General features: G+C 43.5%; 2 protein-coding genes across 9 annotated transcripts in view; both read right to left on the reverse strand.

Annotated features, from left to right (window-relative positions):
- Positions 1-15,957, reverse strand: part of LOC125761048 (tetratricopeptide repeat protein 28) — a 115,763-nt gene extending 99,806 nt beyond the window's left edge. Inside the window, exon 1 of one of the 3 annotated variants that reach the window (XM_049421813.1) lies at positions 15,555-15,957. The gene's annotated coding sequence lies outside the window, so the exon portion shown is untranslated. Of the gene's footprint in view, positions 1-15,509 lie in introns of all 3 variants that reach the window. The other 2 variants (XM_049421815.1, XM_049421814.1) reach the window with 2 other exon arrangements.
- Positions 15,958-16,066: 109 nt separating this feature from the next.
- Positions 16,067-27,621, reverse strand: LOC125761058 (phosphorylase b kinase gamma catalytic chain, skeletal muscle/heart isoform). Of its 6 annotated transcripts, none has more exons than XM_049421843.1 (10): positions 26,652-27,621; positions 23,222-23,391; positions 22,856-23,140; positions 22,685-22,775; positions 22,450-22,586; positions 22,280-22,377; positions 20,810-20,893; positions 17,579-17,677; positions 17,001-17,159; positions 16,067-16,925 (listed from the first exon to the last, which is right to left on the reverse strand). In XM_049421843.1, exons 1-10 carry the CDS (start codon positions 26,741-26,743, stop codon positions 16,791-16,793), a joined length of 1,350 nt encoding a protein of 449 aa, XP_049277800.1. In that variant the 5' UTR covers positions 26,744-27,621; the 3' UTR covers positions 16,067-16,790. The 6 variants fall into 6 exon arrangements, with proteins under 6 accessions (XP_049277800.1, XP_049277801.1, XP_049277802.1 ...); XM_049421844.1 differs by lacking the exon at positions 17,579-17,677 and adding an exon at positions 18,978-19,025; XM_049421845.1 differs by lacking the exon at positions 17,579-17,677 and adding an exon at positions 19,958-19,972.
- Between the last annotated feature and the right edge of the window lie 351 nt (positions 27,622-27,972).

Genomic DNA, 27,972 nt, shown 5'->3' on the forward strand with positions numbered 1-27,972 from the left:
TTACAATAATTCTCACACTATATCAGCACTGTTTATGATATGCTTTCGGTGGGAAAGAAAAATCATTGCCCATCCTTGCAACCCCAGAAAAGGTGTATATCCCACCGGACTTGCATCGAACCGTTGCAATGTAAAGCGCCAAACCAGCGCCCATCACCTTGATCGTGACCGACGAAATAAACAAACGACAATAAAAATGTTCACAAAAACCGAACCAAAACAACAACAACAAAACTAAAACAAGAAAAACGCAGCTAAGCTGCATTTTTCGGCAACGGATCATGTTCACGCGCGTTGTTTTTGGAGGTTTCTCATCCCCCCCCCCTCCATTCGTTACTGGAATGTTGGTGGAATATTTTTCTCTCTTTATGACACTCGTTTCCCGGCTGATAATTAATTTATATATACCTTTAATTAACGGTGCATAAATTACTAACACTGTTGGGCCCCAAAACGATGAATGGCGCCGAAGGTCTCCAGGGCATCCAGGGCACCGGTGGTGGTGGATATGTATTTTCAAGTAAACATTGTGTGGATAATATGATGCTTTTTTTGTTTTACTTGCTTCCATACACCCATGGCGCTCATGGATGGCAGTAATTTCATTCCGAAATTTTGATTGATCGTAAAAAATATTATTATTGACAGTGGTATGCCTTTAAGCAACACCTCCCTAAATTAGCTACACCTACACGATGGCACAATTTAAACACTTCCCTTTGCTGAGACGCGGTGAAAAGAGGTCTTTGCATTGTACATCTCGTTGCCTGTGAAATTCACACAGAAAGAATATTTGCTCCTAAAACAGGCTCCACTTTGCAATTCGTTCCTGGGTCAAGAAAGAGCTTCCTGCCACCCGCCTGCGCCAAAAACCATCATGGGAGAAACATTTTCACCAATGTTTTTAAATCGGTAATTTAGCGACTCTTCCGGCTTGTCGACGCGGTTGGTTTGTTGATAGTTCTAAACTCACCATCCTTAAGGTACGTGCAAACAAGCCCGCGGTCTTCGTTTGGTCGAAATTTTTATCGAACAAGCTGCTGACAAGCGCAAACAACAAACGAGTATTACCGCACTGGGCCAACGGAACGAGGCAAATCTAATCGCCAGAAACTGGAGCTTAATTGCTGTGACTAACAAGGGTTGAACTCTTTGAAAATAACAGCAACTAGCTGAAATGTACGCACAGCCTGGTTGCGCCCGATTTTTTTCTTCTTCCATCCCGTTCTACCGGGTGAAAACGGAACCGTGGACTAATAAAACATTGTTGTTGCTGCCATTTCCGATTACGATTTTGCAGACCGTGTAAATCGGCATTCTTGTTTTTGTTTTGTTATACTTTTTTTTTCTTCTTAATTTTACGAACTTGTTATCAGGTCCGCGTCTAGAGTATCCATTGTTTCTGGTGAAAAGTGGCCGTGGCAATCATATTCTACCGTTGTATCGTAACACTAACAAGGTACATCAAGCTATTAGATAACATGGAAGGCGCAGTCGTAGACATTACGACTAAGGCATGTCATAATTGATAAAGCAGATGCTTTTAACATGTAGAACCAATACAAAAAAAATCCATATAAAATTGTTAAAATACATAAAACAAAATTATATTTGAAGCGAGCAGGAAAAAAACCTTCCGTGAAACGGAAAGATTAAAGGTTCTTTTTACATTCTACTAAACCACTCTGACAACACATATTACATGAAAAAAAAAAATGGGCCGACATCATCTGCTGCCAGTCATCGATAGCAACACGATATTAATAATAACAGCAAATGAGTTTTTAATGCCCGCACTGTTTGTTGTACCACAAGCTGCCCCATTCCAATCATCCACACAAGTAGGGAGAAGAATGTTTTTTTCTGCTTCTTATTTTTCTCTTCTTCCGGGCTGGATCAGATCAGGCGTCCGATCGGATCAATTCGTTCAAATACCGATATGCCAGCACGACCAGTGGTTCGTCGCTTTAGACACCCGTTGAAGTCACCGCATCAGAAGCGTCCCTCTTCGCCTCCCCCAATGGACGTTCTGCTCTGCACATGCGTGTTTTAACACACGCCGCTTGTCACGCCGCCTACTGTCATCAGCAGCTCGTCAACCGCGATCAATCTGGAATGGCATCGTCGACAGCCGAATTGTGATGTTCGATGCTTAGCGTCCTGGGCGATCGTAGACATCCGAGCAATAGATCAGGTTCGTCGGTTGGCAGCCAGCAAATCGGCGGGGGGAAAAAAGCCATCCCCCAAACCATCGCGTTCGGTATGCGACACGAAACTATCGCTCCCAACAGCTATCTCACGTCCCAACAGTGAGATGATCAAGCGGAATTTCGGGTTCACCGTAGTGCGGGTTTTTGGTGACTCGGAAGACAGCGCGGTTTCTGACGCGCTCCTACCAAATGGACAGTGATGATCGTTCTTGATTCGCATGATTCGGTTACCGTCGGGTTTTCTTGTCCACGAGTCCCTATCGCGCCGCCAGAAGCATCGCTCTGCCCACCCTCGTTTCCCGATGTGGGATGACTCAAGCAACCGTTCCTGCCGTCATCTTCTACTCCTCGGGAGTCAAAAACAGCGGGAGAGAACAATAAGCCAGAGCGCGCGGAAGGAATGATAATAGTAATGACGATAATGAGAAAAAATATGATTGGTTTTTAATTTCATACACCTTTTGCCTGGCATGGGGAAAGCGTCCCTACCGCACCGCGCGCACATTCTTTGTGCGGCCCAGCTGTGCGTTAAGAGTTTGTTCGGGAGGCAGTTTTTTTTGTTGTTGCTCTTCCTAAAGCCATATGAAGGCGCACTGCCCGGCGACGGTGTGCAGACGGTCTCTGGTGACTTTGGTTCGTACGGTTCAGCTCACCCCAAAAGCTTCTCGATTGCAATTTCGATCCTAAGGTCCGATGCCACCTTCTCGTCCAATCGGAAAAAGTATACAGCGTGCAAACAGGCGACGAACCGGCATTGATGGGATTTGAAGTATAATTATTACGCTTTCCGTTTCCTTATTTTTTGTTGTTTTGGAACCCATTTTGTCTGATCAAGTGAGCACACTAGGTAGAGTAATTTAACAACATTTTGTTGGAATCTAACTGTTGTGTCAGCGAGGAAATCGGACAGGTGGTCGTCATACATTTGAACGTAAATTGTAATATATCGTTTTTAAGCAGCAATTGCTATTATGGAAAAGAAATTATACACCGTAAAAAAATCCTTCTACTCTGTTTGCTTCACTTTATTCCCAAGCCACCATACGACAAGCACATCTCAAATGCTGTCAAAAATATCAACAAAAATATGTAAAATGTAAACAACCATGTTTGTCACTTGCAATCACAGCAAATTCTTGCTGCAACAAGCTGCAACAACAAAATTGCAAAACCCACAAGAACAAGCGACAAAAAAAAATACATTCACTGTTGTCGCCTTCGATCTACAAAATTGCATCTCCCCCAGTGCAAGCGTACCCAACACCCGAAACACATTGATCGGACGCCCAGGCTGGCAGGCGGGCAGGCGTACCCAAACCGTATAACCCTAAATCCCGCTCACATCGTGCGGGTGACGAGCGACATGACATTTTATTTCCACTTCACCACCTGCCGCACCGCGTTTTAACACACCGAGACCGCGATATCCATTCGTGCCACTTGTTATCAATCCCTTTAAATCGCTTTTGATGCACTGCGACACATTCTCACATTCTTCACTTGCACACACGCGTACGCCTCTTTGTTTCGTCGCTGTTGTTCCGTTGTTTTTTTTTTGTGTGTGCAAGTTGGCCCCCGATGTTGCACATTGAAACTGCCGCATGGTAACGGAACCCGGGGATGTGGAAGGGACAAGGATGGTGAGAAGAACATTAAACTTTAAAGAAAGATATTCATCAATTCTCATTACTTTCAGTTAATCGGAGAACAATGTATACAAAAACGATGCAAAACAACATGAAGGAGCACCCTTTTTGGTTGAATATCGGGTTGAGATGTGCGGACGATCGTCGTTGGGGTTTTTTTTTCTTTTGACGGACGGAAACAGGGAAGAAAATAACGAGTGAAAGAGAAATAAAACGCCGACATGGATCACGCGCAAGCAATCCGCAGCAAACGGGGTTCGTGTCGCATGCATGCGATCAAGTCTTTCCTCTCCTGTTAAGCGCGTATGTAGCGTACATGATCGTGAGTTTAGTGTATGGGGAGCCGTACTTTTTTCCATTTCGCATGTTTAATTCCTCACCGCATATGATAGGAGAAAATTTTTCTTCGTTTACGTTTGCCCTCACATCTTTCATGATTGAACTTCTATCTACACGGGTACACGGTGCTTCACTTTTCCTGCCAATATTTAGCCACACCGAGACACCGCTTATCCCGCACGCAAGGAAGCACCCGCTGACGCCTGGCAGTTCGCGTGTTTTCCTCCATTCTCAAAAAAGGGGAACTTGCAAAAAAAAATTCCCCAAAAAATTTTGGGCCACTCCCTTTTTCGCTATTACTCATTTCGCATGTTGCTTGCAGTTGGATCCACTGTCTGCCCTCTCTTGCGAGTTGTTAAAATTGCAATCATCGCAACGCACCGTACACACTGCTTCGTGCATCGGTGCGTATCGGCGAACGTTGCATCCTCGATTTTGAGCCCGCGCCACACAGCAATGGCGACGATGAGTGGAGCAAAACAAAGATCAATTTTCACTCACCGCAACGCAACCCCCCTTCGGGATGGCCGGTCTTCGTGAAGCTTATTAAAGGATCATTTTAAAAATCATACAGTGTTTTGTTTGTGATTTGAAGTAAACGCGCGGGGTGGAAAACGAACATGTAATCATCTTATTGGAGCTCTTTAGAGTAAAGGATCGAAGGAGAGCCAACCGAATCGATCGTTGCCGAATGGTTGACAATACATTTGATCGGCTGCATGTCACATCTTCTGCTTCTTTCGTTCCCAAAAATTACACACACACAGCCAGTCGATCAAGTTGTTATGCCTTCATGATAAATTAGTACAAGGAAATTATCGGCTCTCGCTTATCGCAAATTAATTAAAAATTAACCACATTCGATGGCAGGATGCAGATAGTGCACTGGAATATATATATTTTTTTGGTACACCGACCTTACGCACACCCGGTGCAACACGCAAACGCTGACAAGCGGCGGTGTAATACATTCAGAAGGATTTTGTGTCTTGTCTTGTGCTGCCGTAACCGTTGTTGCACCATCACACAAATCCTTGTAGTCTAAAGATCGATTGGTACGCCCGATTCTAAGAACATAAATCCGTGCCTGTCGTATGGCCTTTTGGTCGCGTCATTAGTGATACGGGGAAATTTGTGCCGAAAACCGCACTCCAAACCGATGGGAAGGGACCGAGCATCAGTCGTACGCGAACCGATCGGGAAGAAATTGTATCGCAAGCTGCGTTCATTTTTGGTTTCTTCCGATGCGCTTTTTTTTTGTTTTGTTGTACAGATTGCAGCAGTTCGATAACATTCGCTACCTTCCAAGCGCACCGGACGGGTAAGATGAAAATCACACAAACCTCAAGTTGCCCCAAGCTGAATTTAATGATGACATAAATTTTTGCGACAATTCACCGGCGGCTTCCACTAGCGCAGTTTCACCTGTTTTTTTTTCTTCCTTCTTCTCCTTCCTAGTTTTCTTTACACTCTTTCTTCTGCTCTCGGGTGCGATAAGTATCGAAGGTTTGAAAAATTGATTGCCCTTAATCCGGCAGGACAATGTCATTCGGGTTTGATTTGATGTACCATTCGTTACCATGGGGACACACCATCGTCCGACCACACCCCGACCAATCGATCACGATTGGGCGGGAACGACATGAAAAAGCTGGCTTAACGGGGCCCCGTGTGCGGTTCCAAAACTAATTAAAAAGAGGCACCCGCAAATTGGAGCTCATTTATTCAACGTTCAATGCGGTACCGAACGTAAAAAATTAATATTTTTTTTTTGTTTCGTTTGTGAGTGAGGTTACGTTTATTGCGAGTATTTTGTTATGGCTAATTGATGTGTGGCTGTGATAAAGCTTGAATGTGACACTTGACATGTGAAAAATTGTTACAAAAAAATATATTTTAAAAGCATGCTTTTATCTGCCTTGTTTGATTTGAACAAATCGTGGGATCAAATCGGTGAAAGCTTAATGAAAAAAAAATCTATTTTACAAAAATTATTCAAAGTTCTTCTTCTTGGCGTAACGACTCAGAGGTCATGCCGGCCATTTCTGGCTTACGAGACTTATTTAACCACGTAGCCAAATAGTCAGTCCTTGCTACGGGGGGGACGGTCCGGATGGGACTTGAACCCGGTCCTGCCGTGTGGACCGGCGCCCTTTAGTACATACACCATCGGCCGCCCCCGGTTTTCTATTCAAAATAGAAAATGTATAAAAAAATAATTTTGACAAACCAAAGTTCATGAATTAGGACTCATTATTCATGCAGATTGCATAATTTCAGGCGGGTTTTTTAAACAAATCAGAGCTAAAAACATTATGGCATCTTTTTTTATGGGGGAAGGTAGAATAATACCACTAGCTGCCTCACACGGTAATGCAGCGGAACCATCACTAACAAAAGTGACGATAAGACGATAAGACTGATGATGATTATGATGACATTAACCGTGGGCGAGTGAGTTCGTCGGTTCCGATAAGACTGCACGAGGGTAACAACAAACGTTTGCCGCAAGCCGGTGACGGCCGTTCGCTTCCTGCTGGTGTCGATGTTTGCTGATGAACGCGCTAATGGTAGCGTTGGAGGATCGCGCTGCAATGATTGCATTGTACGAATGAAGCTTCTAATAAAGCTATTACCGTCACCGTCGTCGAAATTGCCGACAAAGCTGACGGTTGACTTACAATTATGGCGCAGCACGAGATGATGATGATGATGAGGATATTTGATGCAGCGGTCAGGCGGGATTCGGTTCACCGGTAATTTACTTCAGCAGAGAAGACAATCGAAAACGATGCAACCACTGCGGCGGTGCTCCGAACGATAGTGGTTGCAGCAAATGAGACGGGGGGAAACTTTATATTGCAATAATTATACAACAATTTTATAAATAATTACTATACCTTGAGATGGAAAAACAAACAGCAGAAACCAAAAGGATGAGGTAAGGATTAGTTTTCGCAAAACCATCATAATCAAAAGCAGTTATCCTTCCGTGAATTATGGTCCATTCGTGTAAAACCAAGCGGAACGGATGAACTTTTTTCGTGCAACGACACAAAACCTTGTTTTGTTTCAGACCAAACAGTGTCTAATTATTAAGAAAAAAGAGCTTCGACTTAAATGGTTAGAAACACCCCCCAAAAAAAAGATCCTAATGATTTGGCAAACAAGATGAACACAGTGTGATTATTACCGAGGCACGACCGAGTTCCCGATCCTGTTTCGTTAAAGCGGTTGGGTATTTAAAAAAAAATTCAACAAAAAACACACTAAAACAACGCAGAATGAAACACTTCGGACCGGACTGATGGGCCACAGACTGACGGTTCGATCTGCATCTGCCAATGTACCGAATGTTGTAACTACACCGAAGCAAAAGCTGTACGAATACAACTTCGCCGAAAGGAGACTCAACTGCCCAACCAAGCGACGAACCCGGTTCCAACGAAATCGGGATTCGGAGTGATTATATGGCTCCTTTTCGATGGCTGTTTTGCAATATTGGAGTTTCTTCATTGCCAGAGCCCCCTCGTCTGGCTATGTGTTTCAAGCTTTACATCGAAAGCTATTTCGCTGTTCCCGGCCAGCAAAAGAGAAGACACAAGAAAAAAAGGGTTCACCAGGAAGTGTGGGTTCACGATGGAAAGGAAGCACGGGTTTTTTTTGGCAAGAAGAGAGGCAGGAAAGGTATCCCTTGATGCTTGAAATTGAGCTGAAATTATAGGTTGAAACCGTTGCAGCACAAAACGAAACCGGGCGTCCGCGAAGTGCTTTTCGTACCCCGCCGTAGCAGCGAAATCGATTTTTCGATATCGAATCTCATGGCTTCACCGCTGCCGATGTCGCCGTTTGGGTCGGTCGCTCGCAATATGGCGCAGGATCGGGATGCAGGATCCCGGGCAAACTTTCCACCTCTAGCCGGGGTGCCGGGAGAGTTGACCGCTCAATTTGGCCACTATCATCACCGATCGATCGTGGCAAATGGTTTGGGTCCGCATCGCATCGGAGCCTATTCTTAGCGGCGGCCATCTTTTATACGTTTCGTGGAGAGAGAGAGGAGCCCATAAATAGCGCGCTTCGTTCTACGCATTTGTACGCGGGAACCGTCCCCCCCAACAACCACCGTTCAAATCCAAACGGCGCACCATATAAGCAGTTAATTGCTGGTTGTAAAACTATTTACCATAGACTTTTTCCCACTCATAAGTGCTGGGTAGTAGCTGCTGCTGCTGCTGCACACAGCTAGAAGCGGCCTCCTACCCATCGTGTGTAAATCCCTTTTCTTTAGCCCCATGCGACCGTGCTAATCTGCCACGTTTTGTTTGTTGCTTTTCAACTCCTTCCGCCGTATCAGCTATTTCACCCATTTGGCCATGTTCTCGAAACGTTCGCTGTCTGGTAAGATGGCTGAAAAGCGAATCTGTCCCGAAGTGAAGTGAATCGCCACAGTGAGACCAAAAACCAAACCCGTCCTGGAAATGGGCGGTAATGCCGAGAGGGACACACTTCGAACCATCCGACAGAAGCGTTTACTTACACTTGCGATGAAATGATCGCACACCATCGTCTGTTCACTCACGTGGAGATCACGCACTTTACAAACTGAACGGGGGGCCAGCAGCACCCAGCATAACCGCTCGCTGCTACCATCGATCGAGAATGGTGAAGCACAGGCAGCAGGACGGTCGCTCCAAGTTGCAAAAAAAGGAAAACGGTGAGCAAACAAACAACGCACCCCGAGGCTAGAAAAGTGTGTGGATGGTGTGCAGAAAATTAAAATGAAAACACTCACTACCGTACGCGGAACAAAAACATATACACGCCGTTCTCCCCGTGTGTCCACTTGGCAAATATGTAAATCATGTCAAGTATGCTCGACCTCTCGGCTCTCTCTCTCTCGTTCTTTCTCTTCGTTTTCTCTGTTGGACAATTGCGTCCGCTCTTCAAAAAAAGGGGGAACCGATAAGGTAAAGGTTGCGGCAGATTTTCCCTCCCATCACAGGAAAGCATGCGGTCCGTGGTTTTGTTTTTCTTTGCCTATCGAAAACATGTGTCGAAGCAGTTGAACCACCGAGCGTGACATGACACTCGAACACCATAAATCGCGTGTGGTTTCAAAATTTGAGATGAATCATTGTGCAACGTAAGAAGGCCAACCCTGTTTGCCTGGATTGGATCTCTAACCTTACGATACGTGATGGATGAGGTGTCTGGTTGGGTAAACTCGTTTCTACCTCGCACGCGTAATGCCGGTAGCACATCATTTATATATTTTGCTACTAATCGCAAACTGGCGGGGAAGGAAAAAAAAGATAAAAGCTGTGGTATTGCTATTTATCTAACGTTCGTAACATAATCTAATTGAACCCCAAAGGGCCCTTTTGAATTTCCTTTTAAAGGGTTTTTTATGTTTTCACGCAAACACGTTTTTCGGTATTCCGAAAGCATCCTTTTTCTGAAGGGATCGATAGGGAAGAAGAGAAAAAAAAAGAAGGGGGGGAAGGGGGGAGGAGGGTGGCGAAAGTACCACCAACCTTAGCCATATTTAATCAACCACCCGTCAGGTCGAACTGCGGGCAGCTACTGCGGCAACACACACACACACTTTATATCAATATTCATCATCACGATTCACACACAGAGCCAAAAACAGAAAGTAACGCCTTTGCCGCCACTCGGTAACCTCTAACCCTAACGCGGGGCTAGGGGGGTTTTTTTTGCATGCAATGAAAAGAACGAAACGAACGAAAGCATCAAAGCTAAGCATGTCGGATTGACCAATGCGCTCCGCCACCCTCGATCGAGCGCGTGAAGCATTCCCGATGGGGTCATTATTTTCGCATAAAAGCTTCGTAATGCCTAACCGTTGCCTGCTGCCCATTGCCATTCGGGCCATTTGTTTGGGGGTGCCTTTTTTGAGGGAGAGAGAGAGGGGGAGCTCGTACGCGACAGGAAAATACGAAGAACCCGTAAGCCGTAGTAAGCTTAAAGCAGCTGTGAAACTTAATCCGTCTCGGGTTGGCACCCGTACGCGAATGATGCTCGAGCATTTGCAAACGGAAAGATTTATCTCCCCTGAGCTGCAGCGAAGGGGAAGGGGGGAGGGGAGGGGTTTGAGTTTTATGTGGGTATTTTAATAATACCAAAAAACGTTTATTTTTCCTACTGCTTACGTGTGGAATTACATGAACGGTGCATAAAGTTCCCATTTTTAAAAGTGAATTTGGTGAATTTGGTGAATTATTGTAAATTATGAAAAAACCAAATGTGTTCTATTGCAAAACTATTATCTTTTGCAGCGAGGGAAGGTTTTCTATTTTCTTGGTTCTTCTTAACATAGAGAAGAATTGTTGGAATTTTGGCGTCAACCACACTAGTTCGCGACAGGTTGGGTGGAATGTACTTGACCGCGTTTTTTCACCACCGCTAAGGCAGACATTTTCTTCTTTCCCTACAGCCTCATTAGCAGCAGATTATGATTTTTCGGTAGTTCACAGAAACAGAAACCAAAAACCACCCCGCGAGAGGCGAAATGTTCCCAGGGACAGCGAACGGAACGGATCATAATCGTAAATTCTACTTTTCACGGGCTTCGATTATGTTTAGACAAGCTGTCGGTGCGCGGCCGGGCCTCAACTTTATGGGGCAGACCCCGTCCGCAGACTCCGAGACGTGAAGTGTCTCCACCTAGCAAAAAAGGTTGTCCATGGAAGATGGAAAAACCACACCACTGGAGGCGCGCTTGCTACGTTAGGCGAGTTTCATTTTCCCCAAAAAAAAATTCACCCTCGCGGGCAATGGCAACCGTAAGCCCTGGACCACCGGGATCGGCAAGCTGCCCAAGTTCGGCAGTAGCAGTAGACACGCAAGTCCGGGATGTATCGAAACGCGGGCGTTATGTCGTTCGAAGCATTGATTTTTTTTTGTTTTGGATCTCTTTCTCTAATGGCCTTTCTTTCAATGATCCGTGGATCACAGCGCGCCAGCCACTTTTAATAGCCTTCGGGGAGAGCTTCCCGTGGTGCGCGTTCGGTTCGTTTTCGATAGCTGTGGTTCTTCGGACTGCATTGGGCAGGAATTTATTTACGAATTCAAACACCCGGAACAAGTGGTCATAAAAATGGGGCCGGGTACCTGAGGACGCCTCCCCCCGCCCGAAGGCGTAGACGATTAAAAGACGATAATGATCATGAACACCTGATCAATTTTAACAATATTGACGATTGTCCCAAAAAACAAAGGCACACCACTTTCGATTCGGGAATCGCAGTTCCATTTTGCACTTTTGCACGAAAAACGTGTTGAAAACACATTCGGTGAATCGTTTAGCGGGAATGGTTGGAATACAGTTTTAAGGGTAAGAATTCGGTAGAATAGGTTGATTGAGCTTAGGTCGTTTAGGCAAAACTGGAAACATAACCATGCTACCGAACCAACCGTTGATCGCTATCAACGAAGCAAACATTTTCCTGGCATTCAAAACCGAAGCTCTCGTGTTCCTCTATCTTCCTCGTTTGGTTTTTTGGTGGGAACAGATTGAAAGTAAAGCTAAGCCACCAAAAAAAGAGAGAGAAAACAACAACAAGCAAATCAAACGGGTAAAAAGCGGTCGAGAAAGATGAAGGATTTTTACGACCAGGCGCGTTCCAGCGGGTTTATTACTTGTCATCGCATTACAAGCGGCTAAAGCGCTGTATTCAATTTACATACAGCTTTTCTGTCGTTGTTTTGTTTCGGTGCCTTTTAGTATCCGGTTGAAAACTTCGGCCAAAAACTACCGTGCGACAAAACGCGCCGCTCGCGTTCGAATGCTGCGCGGTACAAACGGAACTGGGCATCCTATCGAAAGAAAAAAAAATGGGAAGTCACAGCACCCTGTGAGAAATGAGGAGCGTCAAGAATGGAGCGTTTTGCGAAGGATTATAGACGGGAGCTGATTCGATTTGATGCTGAAACTAAAGCCAAAATATAGCTTCCAGATAGAACGGTTTCGGGTTCATACTTTGCTGGTATTTACTGGTATTATAAAGATCATTAAGATAAAACATGATCCTCATAAATGGCTCATAGAGCCAAATTGAAAACTGCAGTTGTAAGCGTTATAGAAAGCGATAATGAATCATTTTCATTTAGGTAAAAATATAATACGATTATATTCCCGCTACTAACTCATAGCATGTCATTACACCAAATCAATAATATCTACTCGAAGTAAGATAATCGATGGGCAAAAAAAAATCATTAGCGGAATGTGCTTCGAACGTCGATGAACGCATTATGAAACGAATAATGACTAATGGTCAGCAATTACTCTCGTTCGGACGAAAAAAAAACACACTTGTGTGGTTAGATAACAAATATTCGAAATCATTTCTGTACAAAAGCATAATGCAGAACATTTAACGAGCAGCAGCTACTAGTCGATGACAGCGCTAAATGAGCTGGAAATAATTCTAATAATAGAAACCAATATAAATTGCCCCCTTCAGCCGCTGCCATTTGTAACCTATCGCATAAGCTCCCGTTTTTTTATACGTGTCTGACACCGGGGAGGAAAAACAAAAAACCCAAACGCAGCCATTCTCGCCTTTGGTGCACCTGTTCGGTACAGTTTTCTTCGCACCAAAGCACCGCGCGGCGCACGGGGAGGTAGGGAGGGAGTGTTGGAGTTTGCTATTTTTGTGCCCTTTTTGTCATTTGATTTAATGCCAACCGAGATTCTGGAGAAGATTTGCCTTTACCTTCCTCGACCTAGGCCAGAAGGTGCAAGAGGGGCGAAAGCATCCGCATAAATCATCCGATTCTCGCGCCCTGTTCGAAACAAGTCCTCGCTCACAACAGAAAAGCCCAGCAGCCCCGAGAACGAGCGCCAACCGAAAAGACGCAATTGCTGTTCTATGATTGTAAATCATTTCACATTAAAGCTAGGAAAGGAAATAGCAAAAAAAAAAAAAACAACAACTTGCTACTACAACCACCACAACATTTGATAAATGATCGTAAGTTGATCGTAAGACACACCGGAACGAAATGAGGGAAAAAGGTGTCTCGCGCTTCCGAGCGGAGTCGGAATTTGCTTGAAAGTCATTTAAATACTAATCATTACAATCCTGCAAATACTTTCACGAGAAGTTGAGGAAAAAAGAAAAAAAACACAGCTAAAAGATCACGAGAGATCTTTTTGCTTTCATGCACAATAAGCAAAACAAAACAAAAAAAAAGGTTCGTCGCTTGTTCATACGGAAGCGACCGGTATACGAACCACCGGCATTGAAGTCTTTCGTTTTCAAACGAACAAACTTCCTCGCTGAAGGGCCGGGGGTGCGGGTTTGAGAGATCTGTTAAACTGTTTGCTTACCGGTTACGTTTTTTGTGCCGTCAGCTCCAGATGCTCATCTGCATGCTAATCTAGGCAGCAACTGGCAGCCGCTTGCATTCTTCGGTTGCTGATAAAAATCTCTTCTTCTCTCCGAGTTGAGCGGGCCCCTCGTTCGTTTGCTACCGTGCGGAGGCTTCGCAAAAACGGGAGGAAGCCGTCGTCGACGACGACGACGACGACGACGACGTTGACAATGAGCACGATGATGATGAACCGGAATCGATCTATCGTCTGTCGATCGCCAAAGTGGGTTTGCGATGAACATACCGGAGGCGCTGTGAGGCTGGAGGATGCACGAACCCACGAAGTACTTCAGTACAGGGAGTGCATTGACACTAACACCAACTCACCGGGCGTTGGTACTTTTGAACGGTAGCCCCTACGATCCGTCCCGTTGCAGCGCGCGCACCAGAAACGCACACTTGTCACCTTCTTCTCGACGCACTGCGGCGGGAACGTTTCGTTATCTTGAACATCGACAGATAGGAGTACACTTGAATCTTTCACATCGGAGAGCACGGCGGTTCCCATGCCTTCCGGCGGATTCCTCCGCTCTGTTCGGTCTTCGTGTGCTGCAGCACAAGATTTTGCCCTCAAATCACGGGACGTTCACCGACTTCTGTAGCCTACTTCTTTGCATCAACACAGCGTACCGTTTGTCAAGACTTCTTCAAGACAATTCCACTGTTGGAACTAAGTTACAATATTGTTTCGCTTCTTGTTAACACACAACACTTACTAATTATCAAACTTTAAGCCACACTTTTCATCAACTTAACCAACCGCAATTACGCTTGGTTGTTTTTAAGCGTCAAACGTTCATGCGCGGATTCTGCAGAAGCTCCGTAATGGATCAATCCACCTGTATCGGACACGAATCATCTAGTCACTATTGCGTACAAAACATACCTGAGTGGAAGCAACCAAGCGACAGCAGATGTGCGTCGATCAAAGTCAGTGATGGAACGTGAATGGGACAGTTCTTCTGCTTGGCGAATCTTTCGTGTCCATTCGGTTGCTGTCGTCAACGTGTTTATTTTGACCGTGGTAGCGACGGGACCGTCCTTTTTACCGTTTCGTTTAGTGTAGAAGAAATTGATAGTATTTTTCGGATATTTAACACTCCATTTGAATTCATGACTATACAGCACACACAACAACAAAAAAAAACCCTTTGAAAAACTATTTTCCGGCGCTCTCCCTCTCGCTTTCTCGCGCTGTGCGGTTTATCGTTACGAAGGAGCAGGAAAGCAACTGGCAGAGCAACAAAAAAAACGCCACAAACACGTTCTACCAGCATTGCACGCACACTATTACACACTAACGGACACCTGTACGCCGAAGGGGGTTTCTATGGAATCACACCACTACACACAATGGTCGATCAGCAGCAGCAGCAGAAGCAAACAGCATCCGATCGTACCATGATCAAGGGGACGATTTCATACCGATCGACAGTAGTAGCTCGTAGCAGGGATCCAATATATTCATTTCCCAAAACAGGATAACACTATACTACTAAAATAAACAGCACTCGACGACATATGGAAACCTTTCGGACACGTTTCCTTTTCACGCACACAGTCACATTGGCGTTCGCTGCTCCATCCATGCTAAGAGTATGCGAGTGCGAGCGAGACGGTCGATCGGCACATTCCACACATTTTTCATCCAATCAATTTTCAACACTTCTCTGGATGTTTCGGGCAAAATTTTCCAACTTTTACAAAGAATCGTACAAAGAACACACGGATCTTCACGTATTCCCATTGTCGTATTACGTTCCTGTGCGGTCTGTCACTACGTTTAGCATTGATCAACCAGCGCATGTCGTCCCCGAACAAGCGTAGTATCGTAAGCGTGAACTGCGTTCAATGCGCTCGGCACTGGCAAATGGTGCAAATGGGCTTTTTCTTTCTAAAAAACTTTACAAACCGCTTCACGATACGCAACGTACGTGAAAAAGCACGTATAACTCACGGTAACAGTGACGGAACGGTGGAAATAATAACAACAAACACGGTACACACTCGTTCCGGCTGACAGAAGAGAGAACTTTGATCGGAGCAGGACGGGATCTTGAGATAAACCGAACGCACGGATCGATGGTGCAAAACAACCCAAGGAACGTTTCCCTACCTGGGCAGCGCATGAATCTGCAGAAAGGCGTTACGCTGCTTTACGGTTTGTGTCTTGGAAGAAACGTTACATTGCGTTATCGTTACAAGCGTGACGCTTACGAGATCGAGAGGAAGTGTGTGCTTTTAGTATAATTTAACGTTATCCAGTGTGTAGAAGATTTTTTCTGTTTGTACCTCTTCACGGTGCCGCTGTTCTAAATTCTAATATGTAAAACTCGTTTAGTGCGTCCAAAACGAATAATAATGTAGGTAAAATTCTGATTATGTAAATAATATAATTTTGGGATAAAAAATAGATAAATTGAAATTTGTTTTAAGGCTTAAAAATCTATGAAAGGAACGTACACAATATTCATTTGATATAGTTCATATGTATATTACTATGCTTAATTATTATTAACAGTAGTGTACATAGCTATGGTTGTATAAAAAAGGAAAACAAAAAGGGCCAAAACTTAATATCGTCCTCCAGAAGCAGATCCTTCCGCCTCTTTTTACAGCATAATCACGTGAACCTTCATCTCGCGTTCATTGCTTCTATTTGTTCTGTCCATGATCGCTCACTGCTTTCATATTCCAGTCCTGCTGCAATTTCTGCAGCCAACCACAGTAGGATTACGGATATCCATCCGCTTAATTTACTAGTCTAAAAAAACGGCTGACTCCATTACAGCACACGTACAAGCGCAGATGAGATGAAACAGGAATCATAACATGGATGAAAGTGGATAAACGTCTAAGTAGGTGTTTGGTTGAAACTGATCCTTATATCGCGACTGTTGCAGCGATAAATTCCTACACGTTATATTCGTACGCTACCCTATCATTGCTTATTCGAACTTATTGCAGCAGCGTTTAGCATTTTGAAATAATCGCATTTTGCGATTTGAATGATCCTTTTTCCTAATGCTGCCAAACGTTCTGTGTACAATTACCCGATTTCCCAACGGGTAGTGTGTGTGTAAGTGTGTATTGCTGTGTGTCTAACGCAGTGCGCCACAGAATCTAGCCTTACGCCGATCATTCGGTCTTTGGCTGCAAACGATTCTCAGCTGACGACATCCTTGTCTACAGCCTATCGATTAAGGCTGTTGATATAAAGATTATAAACCTCGCATCGAGGCGTATTCTCGAACAAGGCAGCCCGGTTTTGGCCTTCGCCCTTCTTGACCCAGTGGCCGTACACTCGAAATGCACATCCATCGATGACCTGTTGGAAAGGAAAGAGGTACGGTAGAATTTTAAATTATTCACTCATTGTCTTGAGGTTGCATCAGCAACTTACCTTGCGCAGCACTTTGACGCGATACGGGTCTCTTAGAGCATCCTCGACACGCAGCGGTTCCGGCGTGTACCGTAGCCTCTTGATCCGGATCATAGCGCGTACGCACAGTATAGCAAACTGAAACTTTTTCCTAGCGTTGAACTGACTTTGCTTACGTAACTGTAAGTGTGTTCAGTGACGCGAAAGAGAACAAAAAGTAGATGGGGACGTTGGTTGTTTTGTCAGGGATTGGATGCAAAATTGAACGAAAGTGGAATTTTTGGGGGGAAAATAAAAAAAAGCGCGGGTTAAATACGTTTTGGGGGGGATAATTATTTTGCAAGTATGAGATAGTAAATGAATTTAGCGAAAGATTGTAACATTAATGGAAATGGAATGGTACGAAGGTTTGTAATGATTCATTTTTTTATTAAATGGTTTAGATGAAATATGTTTGGACAAGTTTAATTAAGAAAAAGAGAACATGAGAGAAAGAAAGAGAAAGAGAAAAGAGAAAGAAATAAATCAATCCGTTAATATCGCTCTACACGATTCTGCCCGTCCATTCGAACGTAATACAGTAGAATGTAGCAATTTACATGGATGTAACAAGAGAGGATATTCGTGAAACAAGAGCACAAATGATGAGTATTGTTTGAGTTAAAGGATTCTGATTGTTTGGTTTGGTAAACTGTAGCCTGCGAATGAAGAAAGAAAAGGGTAATAGAAGAGAAAAAAAGAGAGAGATAGATAGATAGGCAAATTTGGTACGATCGTTACACAATTTTGATACTCTGTGGTGTTTTTTTTTGTACGGGTAGTTAAAGCTTCTATATTGCCGGTGTGTTACAACATTACAACAAAACGGTAGAAAAACGAACACCATCACTTCAACACAGCACTTTTACAAACGTTTGGTAAGCCCTAATGTACACCCACAATCGTGTATTTATGTATGCACCGGGGAAAAAAGCTTTTTTTTTAAAAAAACACAGTACTATGTCCAACCAACCCTTAAGGATATGCCTACACTGGGTATGATTCAGCAAACAAACAAAGCCAAATATATTGCCTTCATAAATTTATGCAAACACAGATACATCACACAATAAAAAACCGGTGCTTATTGAAGGATTGGCACAAGCTAAGCTAGTATTACGCTTTTTTTATCTTTTGGTGCATATACGTTGATACAGGAGGGCAGTTTATTTTTTCTGAAGATGCCTATACACGACTGATAGTTTAGCAAGTGGACATGTAATGCATAATATGGATAACAAGACTTGCAAACACAATTTAATTCTTATTTAGATATTCTTCTACTGGTAAAATTATCAGTCATGTTTTAACACCTTTATGTACAATGGGGAAAACTAATATGCCGTAAAGATTTTTTTTAATTTGCCATATCTATCAATAGTCCGAAATGTGAATTGTCTCTCTCTCTCTCTTTTTGGTATGTTAACAAATCTAATACTTTATAAGCATATGAAATGTGTATGTACAAATGTGTGAAGAATGTAACTATTTAAATGTAACACAGTGAAAACCATAATATTGCCCCAATGCACCAGCCTCCAAATGAAACGCTCAGATCACATCTAACATTTACTTCATTTGTAATTAAATTATAATTAAAAAAAAACAAAATGGAAACATATCGATCACTTTACATCATAACTATTGAACAATACATACATGAAGGTTTTTTGCTGTGAAAGTATTTGAAAATCCCAATCCCTATTTGGTATATAGTCTTCAGTGGCATGTGTATGTATGTGTGTGTCGATCAATTATAATCGACCGTAAATGTACCAACAGACAATTGTTCACTAGCCTTACTATCGAAAACACACCCGTAATACACATGTAGTGTTGTTCGTCTGAAAGTGTTTGCTGCTCTGTGGTAGTTTACTGTAGCCAGTGTGTTCAAATAGCGAACAAACTATTATGCTCTACGATCGTAAGCATAATAGAAGCAAATAAGAAAAAGTCTACCTTTACTCGCTTGGTAATACAAGTTAGTTTCAATGCCCTACATGCTACCTGGGATAGAAAAGAAATAATTGTATTGATGAATAGTCACGGTGGTTCAATGTAATGCGCTTTCCATACAATGTGCATGATGTGCTCTTATTTTGCGAAATTCATCTTCTTCCCATACAAATGACTCTAAAAACTAATATGGACGATTACAATTTGCGATTGTTAAAAACATGCGTTTTCTCACAACGGACGAGTGTAGATCGAAATTGGTTAGTGGATGATGGAAAGAAGACGGAAACAAACTGTTTAATAGTCACAACAAATGCCACGTCCTTTCGACGAACAGACGGGTACAGTATACAGTGCGGATAAATTGGGATAAGAGTATGGGGGCTTTTAGAGTAATTTATAATTTCATTTTCTATGCATAAATAAAGCGTTTGTTATTTAAAGCGGCACACTAGCAACTATGTTAACCGACGCCAACGGTGGAAAGCACGATAGCAAGTGAAGATGTCAACAGAATCGCTGAAACAAATGTATGACTTCTTTCGACATAATTTCGCCGAGTTGTGTGCTGAGTTTATCACGCCTTTAATGTATGCGAGTTTTAGTTTTTCTGTCACACTGGACAATTTTAGGTTGAAATCTCTTCACAATAAATCGAAATAAAAAAAAGAATCATTGCATACATGTACGTGCACCCTAACCACACACTTAGCGATGGACCGTCGAGAGAAGTACACATAAGCCAAATTAGCAAAAAGCGCTTTTTGCCCTGGCGGAAAAACGTTCATTTAATAGACTAAAAAATCTACAAAAACCTCCACTTGATTTTTGAAATTTTCCTTTCTGGTCAGCACTACCAAAAACGTTTTCCCTTAGCAAAAACCAGGGCATAGCTACTGCGTAAGCGATAATCACTGAGTGATCAATAGTACTAAAATTAGTATTCAAAAATTTTACGCTTCAATTTTGATTGCTAGTCGTACATTTTCCGTGGGGTTCTGGAAGACAAGTATGAAAAAAAAGAAACGATTGTCAGTATCGACCGCCAATAAATAGATACACATTTGATGCATTGAAAAGGTCTTTTCGCTTGTTGTCTTGTAATTTTGTGTAAGCTAAACCAAAACGAAAGCACGATTAAAACAAAATGAGATAATAAAATAATACGAAATCAAAAAAACAACAAAATCACCATCGTTTTACTGAGGCCAAATTTTCGATCTAATGCACTTAATTCACTATTTCCATTTGAAAACAATTGTACAAGTACTGGAAAATGCTATCTCCATGCGAACTACTATTTACTTCCTCCATCTTCAATCGTATTCAATAGTCGACTGACCTGCAGGAAAGTTGCTACGAACATTAGCTAGGCACACGTCACAATAGAGACCAAATTAGCGATGATATGAGAAACTTCATGCAACCATATGATGGACAAATGCGAAAATTGCTCCGCCAATCTCTGGGTTGTTGAACGTTCGGTCATTATGGAGATCAAATTGAAACAGAAAAATAATTCCGGCATGGAATAGCTTTAGCTTGGAATAAAACGATGGTGATGTTTGATGGTGCATTGAAAGTTAAATATTATTTTGAACATGTAATTGAAAATCACCACAATAATAAATAATAAAAACACGTTACTTAGAAACGGCGCCGTTTGAATGCCGGAGACAAAACGTACTAGAAATATTTGAAACCAAATGTGACGTATAACATGAACATAAAGAACGAATGAACAAAACATAAACACGTAACAAAAAGAAAGACAAACAGCGAAACACGCAACGAACAAAATGGTAAAACATAATAAAACTGTATATCAACGTTACCAGTGCCAGATCAGCAATGCGACTGAAGCGTCTCGATTTAACCGAAAGGCTCCGTTTCAGAGGTCCAATGTCTTGCTCGAAAAGCTATATAACCGTACACATCCCAGGCCGAATTTGGTGTTTGGTAGGGTGGACCGATTACCCAATCACCGTGTCATTATCGGCGTTACATTTGTCCAACAAATTACCGGACAGTAGCAGGAACACGGTTTTTTGATTTTGTATCGTTTTGCCCCGATTATCGTTCGATACACGTGTTTGTTATTTTTCGCAACCGAATCGGGATGATCGATCCGCATAGGAAAGAAGGGGTTGCGTGCCATAACCATTTTGATAGTGAGAGATGAATTTAGAAGATGATGTCGGTAGGGTGGCGCATGATGCGCATTGCCAGGAAGAGCCATGATGTTCCAGCGGGTTGGTGGGTTGCCGTGCATGGATATAGTCCATTGTTTTTGTGTGCACCACGCAACAGATTGAACCGTTGCACATAGTTGTGTGCAATATGTTGGTGCGCGTGTGTTTTGTATTGCAAAAACGTTCCAACACATTTGGAAGGTTTCCACGATTTTTGCAAATCCGTCAATCAATGTATAGTGAGTATAAAAATAAGAAGAAGTAAAAAAAAAATAACAAAAAGGATATGGTTAATATTTGCTTTGAATGTTCGAATTATAACGCATTGGTTAGATAGCTTCTAAACTGGAGCTAGTGTTAGTGTTTTGCACGGAAGGCGAACGAATGTGTAGCATCAGTATAGCTTAATCGAAAACGATCTATAAATGATTCATTACTAACGTTATCTGCCAGGCGGTTCGGAGATGGCTGTCTCGCATAACGCGCTTCATATTTTACAAATAAGCTGCGCACATTGCAATATCAAACTGCCAGTAGTAAACAGATGCGCCCAGTGCCCTACGTCAATCGCAAACGCGGTCGCGAGCAAGATGATCACGGGAGACAATTTAGAAAAGAACAAACAGAACTGAATAATGCGTTTGCGTATCAACTTACACGCGTATCACCGTACGGATCGCAGTACGGGTTATTTTTAAATCGTTTTCACCACCATGAGCAGATCACGCGACAACTTTCGTCAAGCTATACCAATGCTATCGCTTCATTATGTGCCGCACCGTAGCCTTTCTCTAGGTTTAAATGCCGATTTCCATTCCCATCGCTCTATCACCGTTCACCGTTCACCGACGATCGTAATGCATTTCAATCGAGTGAAACAAACTTTTGTGGTGTGTGTACAGAAGGTAAAGCAACCAATTATAAAGGAAGGAAAGAAGAACAAACTAAAAACCAAGAAAATATTTACAAAAACTGCACAACATGTGCCGAAAAAATAAACAAAATGCAAGGGAATGGCTAGTGAAAGCAATGGAAACGATTCAAGAATTCAATTCCAAAGCCACACAGCGCGTACGAATCGAAAACTAGCCATCGGCAAGCTATCCTACTTACTACTGTGTTGAAGAAGGGATGTTTCAGTGCTTCCGTCACTGTAATTCGCTTCGATGGATCTACCACCAGACATTTGCGAATCAGGTCCTTTGGATCCTCTGCGAAGTAAGAGCATCATGCTTTAGCGTCGTTTATTTACTTTTTTAATCGATCAGCTACTCAATACTCACCTGAAATATCGGCCCACTCTGGGGACGTGAAACTATATTTGCCTTCCATTATGTTACGTAGCATTACCATCTGTTTGCGGTGCCAGAACGGGGGACAGCCTACAAGTAGTGTGAACATTATCACGCCACAAGCCCATCTGTGCCCGGGAAGTATAAAAGAAAACAAAAAGATAAGGAAACAGTCAAATGATAAGTGGAGGAAACTTTCGGCTGTACAAAACTCGAGGATAGTTACATGTCCACTTCCTTCGAGTAACCAGGTGCATCCTCGAACATGTTACACTTTAATGTTTCCGGCGCCAAGTAGCCCGGAGTACCGCAGAGATCTGTTTGGGATATGGAAATTTGTTAAACGTTGTTAATGCAAAACCGTCACAGTTGCGCTCCCAAATACACTCATACACACCGTACAGCTTTTCGGTCTCTTTTAACACCCGGGCGAACCCGAAATCTGTGATCTTAACGTTGAGATTATCATCGAGCAGTATGTTTTCCGGTTTTAAATCGCGATGGACTATGTTCTTCGAATGTATGTAATCGACACCTTCGAAAATTTGCCGCATAATGTACCGGGACTTTTTCTCCGACAATGTTACTACCGACGTAAGGTAGTCGAATAGTTCTCCCTGTCGGCACAGTTCAAACACCAGGAAAATGAAGGCATCCGATTCGAACACATCCTGCAGTTCGACTGGAGAAGAAAAAGAAAAACAATTGAATTATTGAATAAAAGAACGAGAACGACACGCTACACGTGCGAATCTACACTTACTGATAAACTTGTGTCCCATAACTTGTCGCAGAATTTGTATTTCCTGTCGGGTTGCTTCCAGCATGTGGTTGGAATCACCCGTTTCTGCTGCACCGAGATCGATGATCTTTGCCGCAAATTCCTTGCCCGTTTCCTTCTCGATGCATCGCCGTACCGTTGAGCTGATGCCTCTGTAGAATGCGAGAGCAGACAGATGTTGCTAGTTACATATGCAATCGACAGATTGCTGCTCAATATTGATGACAGCAGGTAATGGGTTTATGATAGACATCATTAGATCGGTGCGTTAATTTATTCTGACGAGTAAAAAGAGTCTAGACATGTGGCACGTGTGACGTATGTGTCGTATGTCATACGATCAGCAGATTATCGGGGATCTTTGTAACGCCTTTTCGGGGACGAGCGCAAACCTTAGTTAACATCTTGCCGTGAATTAATTCGAGCAACTAGGGCCATCGCCATTGTTCCTCTGGTAAAACGTAATCAACGACTAGTCACAAGATAGCGCACGAAAAGCTGGACAGACGAACAATCTAATTTACTCATTGACGAGTAGCATCAACAAACTTCTCCTGCCACCAGTTGATCATGCAAATTAACATCCTCTACCGTCGGTCAACAAATCACGTCCAATTTTCAATTGACGCGCGTTAGATCACACTCCACGATGCGGTTAACGATTCGATAGTCAAGAATTTCCCTTGCAGTGCGCATTTAGTTGGGCCAAAATTTAGTTGAACCCTGCATCCAGCCAGACAATCACTGCAGATCTCCATCGCCTATATCTCAGAAGATCATCATACCTCGGAAGGGGGCTGGTAAATCCAATTTACACACGCACGCGTAGCGTCTAGTTGAGTCCGGAAGCAAGTTGCCGTTTTACTGCAAGCGTTGCAGTTGTTACGTGTCGACCAAACGAGCCCCCTCCACGTTGGGACAGACTCGTGTGGGGGCCATCTCGAGGAAGGGCATCACCAACTGGTTCATTCATCCACGCGCAAATGGCACAAACGGCGCAGTAATGATCGATGGCGACATCGAGTCGCGCTCTCTTGCTCACACGCTTTTCTGTGTCATACGGGCATCTCTTTCGCGCGCGCGCGCGATTACGAGTTGGTGCGCTGGCGCGTGTCAAGAGTTGGAATGCTTTTCTGCCGGGATCGTCGTTGTAGTCCCGTGACTACGCTCACGTTACACTCTTTCCGAAGCGATTCATTTGAAGGGTCTTCGCTATCATGGCGCAAAAAAATGTAACGAAAAAAAAGCAACGATACGATGTAGCTGATCGTGTTTACATTTCTACGCTACACTGATCGCTCAAAATCGCGATCAGATCTCAGATCAGATCAGATCGAAGATCGCGATCGAAAAGCAGAGTGGTTTGAGTTTGGTTGTTATAAAAATAGCACAATAACCCCCCCGGCGCACACACATGCGCCGAAGCTTAATTGTGGCATTGTGTGCACACAAACACACCGGTAGCTCGCTTTCTTGGGGGCACGTCAAACCGTACCGCGACATCATGGCGTCAGACGATCGAGAATAACGTAGCAATTGGAAATAGTTTGGGTTGGGGGAAGTATTTCATCATCTTTTGGGGATATTGGGATATAGTGATTTTTTTAAAAAGTAAAATCGTTCTTGGGATAGTTTCTATATTTCGTAGGACATTATCGCAAAACATTACTGACTTTATAAAAATTCTAGTTTAAATGAAGTGGTAGATCCTTTTCAATTTTGACGATTTAGACGACAAGTAGATTGTAAAGCCGGCAAAGCACCAAATAACCATTACGCGAGTTCCGACTATTCCCGAAGAGGGATTTCAATAGCACAAGGACATTTTTGTTTTCACTGGCACACTGACCAGTCAACTAGCTGGCTAATGAAGTGCACCAGAATAAGACTACACATGTGAAATCGAAAGCATTTTTAACTCAAGCATCTAAATCCCTTTTGAGTGTGTCCCAAGGAACGGTTCTTCACGCTCGAGCGGGAAGAGCGGGAAAGATTAATCGTAAATAGAATCTTATGTCTTAAACGGGACAGCCACAAGTTGGTGTTGGGGGTTGGGGGGGGGGGGGGGGGGGGGGGGGGGGTGAAGTTGCTCTTTCACCCATCGCGAAAAAGTAAATCTGTTGTTTTATTGTATGTTCTTCTTCTTTGAAATGCCCAGTATCCACCCCGTGCGAATTGGTCCTACTTTTAGCAATCCCGATTGTTGAAGAATTAATTTTAGCACACTCGTCGTCTGTCGCGGTTCGGTGCTTCAAAACCGGCAGTTACCGGCCATTGCCGTGGTAAGGTGTCCATCCTTACACGCGTCAATCGTGACGCGCATTCCTTTACCGCGTCGTTCCACTTGCGTTGTAGGCAGCGAATTCAAGTCAACAAAACCATCAAAGCTCGTACAAACAGCAAAACTGAATTGCATTGTTAGGTTTGCACGTTGTTCGGGTACGTCCCAGGCACGGCCAATCCATTATCTCGTGGTGGTTCCGTGGAATCGCAGCCATAGATCTAACAACCCTTCCAAGGTCTAGCAAAAGCAGGAAAAGCGTGATGCTTAGAACGGAACATGTGGATCCCGCCCGTTTGTAAGACGTAGGGGCTCCTAGGGCTTCAACAATACTGCTGAGAGATAAACAATGAATCAGGTGGATTTACACAATTGCCGCAATAAATCGTTCGCTGAATTGCCTGCTCCAGTGGAAGAAGTGTATCGTTTCATATTATCACCGCTGGATTGGCTGATTGATAAGACGCTCTATTTTGTCTGCAAATTAAACCTGCAGGGCTATTGACAAAGCGCTAAGGGCTTTAATTGCGATGTTTTTGTCCATCCGATTTGCAGCTAGGTTTACGGTAAACCAAGCTGATCATTTACTTACAACTTGCGGACCATATAAGAACGGTAGAATATTCAATTCTTCAAAAGAACGCTGTGTATTTCACGGTTTCCATGGACAACGCCACAACATAAAGCACACGTGAGAAACACGCCAAACTGTTGCATGTTACCTATATTTACACCGCATTGGAATGTGGTCCCCCAGGGTTACGGTGAAAAATCTCTGCCTGCTGCGAATCTGAGCACATTTTCGTCAGCAACGTGCGAAAGGTGAAACCCACCGAACAGTGAATATTTTACTGACGAGCCCCTTACCATGGTTGCCGGTTGCGCACAAACTGGTCACCGTACCAAATCGTTCGTGAAGAAGCGCGTTTCGATCAATTGAAATAAATTGATCGCGCTGCCAAAAGAAATTGATTACTCAACTATAACCAGGCACGTCAGCACGGATAGTTTGGGTAGAAGGCGTTAGCCATAAGCGACAGGAGCAAACAACGATCGATTTATGATGTAAGAAGTGGATGGTGTTTCTCGTGTGCTTTTGGGGGAAAAAAAAAATTTCCCACCGCTTCTTACCTGCCGAGAATTTCCTTTGGTTCATATTTGGCGTAGAATCCTTTTGCCGCATCCTTGTCGGGCAACAGATCATCCTCCTCGTCTTTGGCCATCCTTTTTTTGAGGCTTATTTTACGCGCTGGTGCACAGTACGATAAACGATATCGGTTTAGGTTGAGTAAAAGCCGGTCAACTTCACTGCTGGTGACGGCATCGACAGGAACACTGGTTCCGGTAGAATCGGCCGACCACGACGACGATACAGATGAGGATGTAGAATCACTGACGCTTGTACTGCTGTTGTACCACGAGCAACGGACAAACGGAACGATTGAATGAAGTAGATTAAACTATTTTTGCGCTTTGAAATTCGTTCACCACGTCCCACTAGGTAGCACTCTTGCTCAATGCTTTCACACTATTTTCCTTCACTGGTACGTGTACGTGTTACCGAACTCCAGCAGGTGCCCGTGCTCCACACTGGCCAGCACCAAACTTGGAAGCAAACCGTGTGTGTGCACCGGATTGCAGTCCGCGCGCTGTTTAGTTCCGACTCGCAGTGGTACAATTTTTACAGTGATACAATTTTCAATGTCAGAAAGGTTAAAACACACTCCGCTGGCTCGGTGTATGGGATGATACCGAAAGGAAGGCGCGAGAGTAGTGCGGAGAACCACTAGAGCACAGATGGTATGTCAACTTGACGGGTGCACACACACGCAACATACATGCCACGATGCATACACACACACAGCAATAAAGCAGAAGAAAACACACGGAGTGCAGCAAAAATTTCGGTGCGATTATTTAACTAACTCCAGCGTTCTTGCTGTTCACACATGCAAACTCCACAATTAGTACGACTGGATGGTTTTATGGAGCAATGTTTTGCGGCTTTTTTGTGCAAAAAGTCGAGCCAATGTTTCGAGGAGATGAGAGCGATAGATGTTGTTCTGTTTTTTCCGTTTTCTGCAGATGTCAGATTTGACACAAGCCTGGACGCGATTTACAAGAGGCTGGTACATTTTGAGCAACACGGATGCGATGCGGACACGTTTTGTATATAGCTTGGTAAGAACTGGCGATTTGGTGGGCTCGTTATGGAGAGCTGTTTTGCGTGTGCTTCATCTGATTTGGCCTGGTATGTTCGCCAAATTCCAAACTGCTTAATATGGCAGAACAAAGCTAATTGGTTCGCACACAAATCAGATTAAGCGTCGCAGCAGTGAATCCTATGTAGAGACGGTTTCACCGTTGACGATATTCATCAATGATTACCGTCTCCAAGAAGAAACTGAACCAGTTATTGATCAAGATATATTCGAAGATGCGTTATATTCAT

The sequence above is a fragment of the Anopheles funestus genome, chromosome 2RL (assembly GCF_943734845.2).
Source record: "Anopheles funestus chromosome 2RL, idAnoFuneDA-416_04, whole genome shotgun sequence".
NCBI lineage: Eukaryota > Metazoa > Arthropoda > Insecta > Diptera > Culicidae > Anopheles > Anopheles funestus.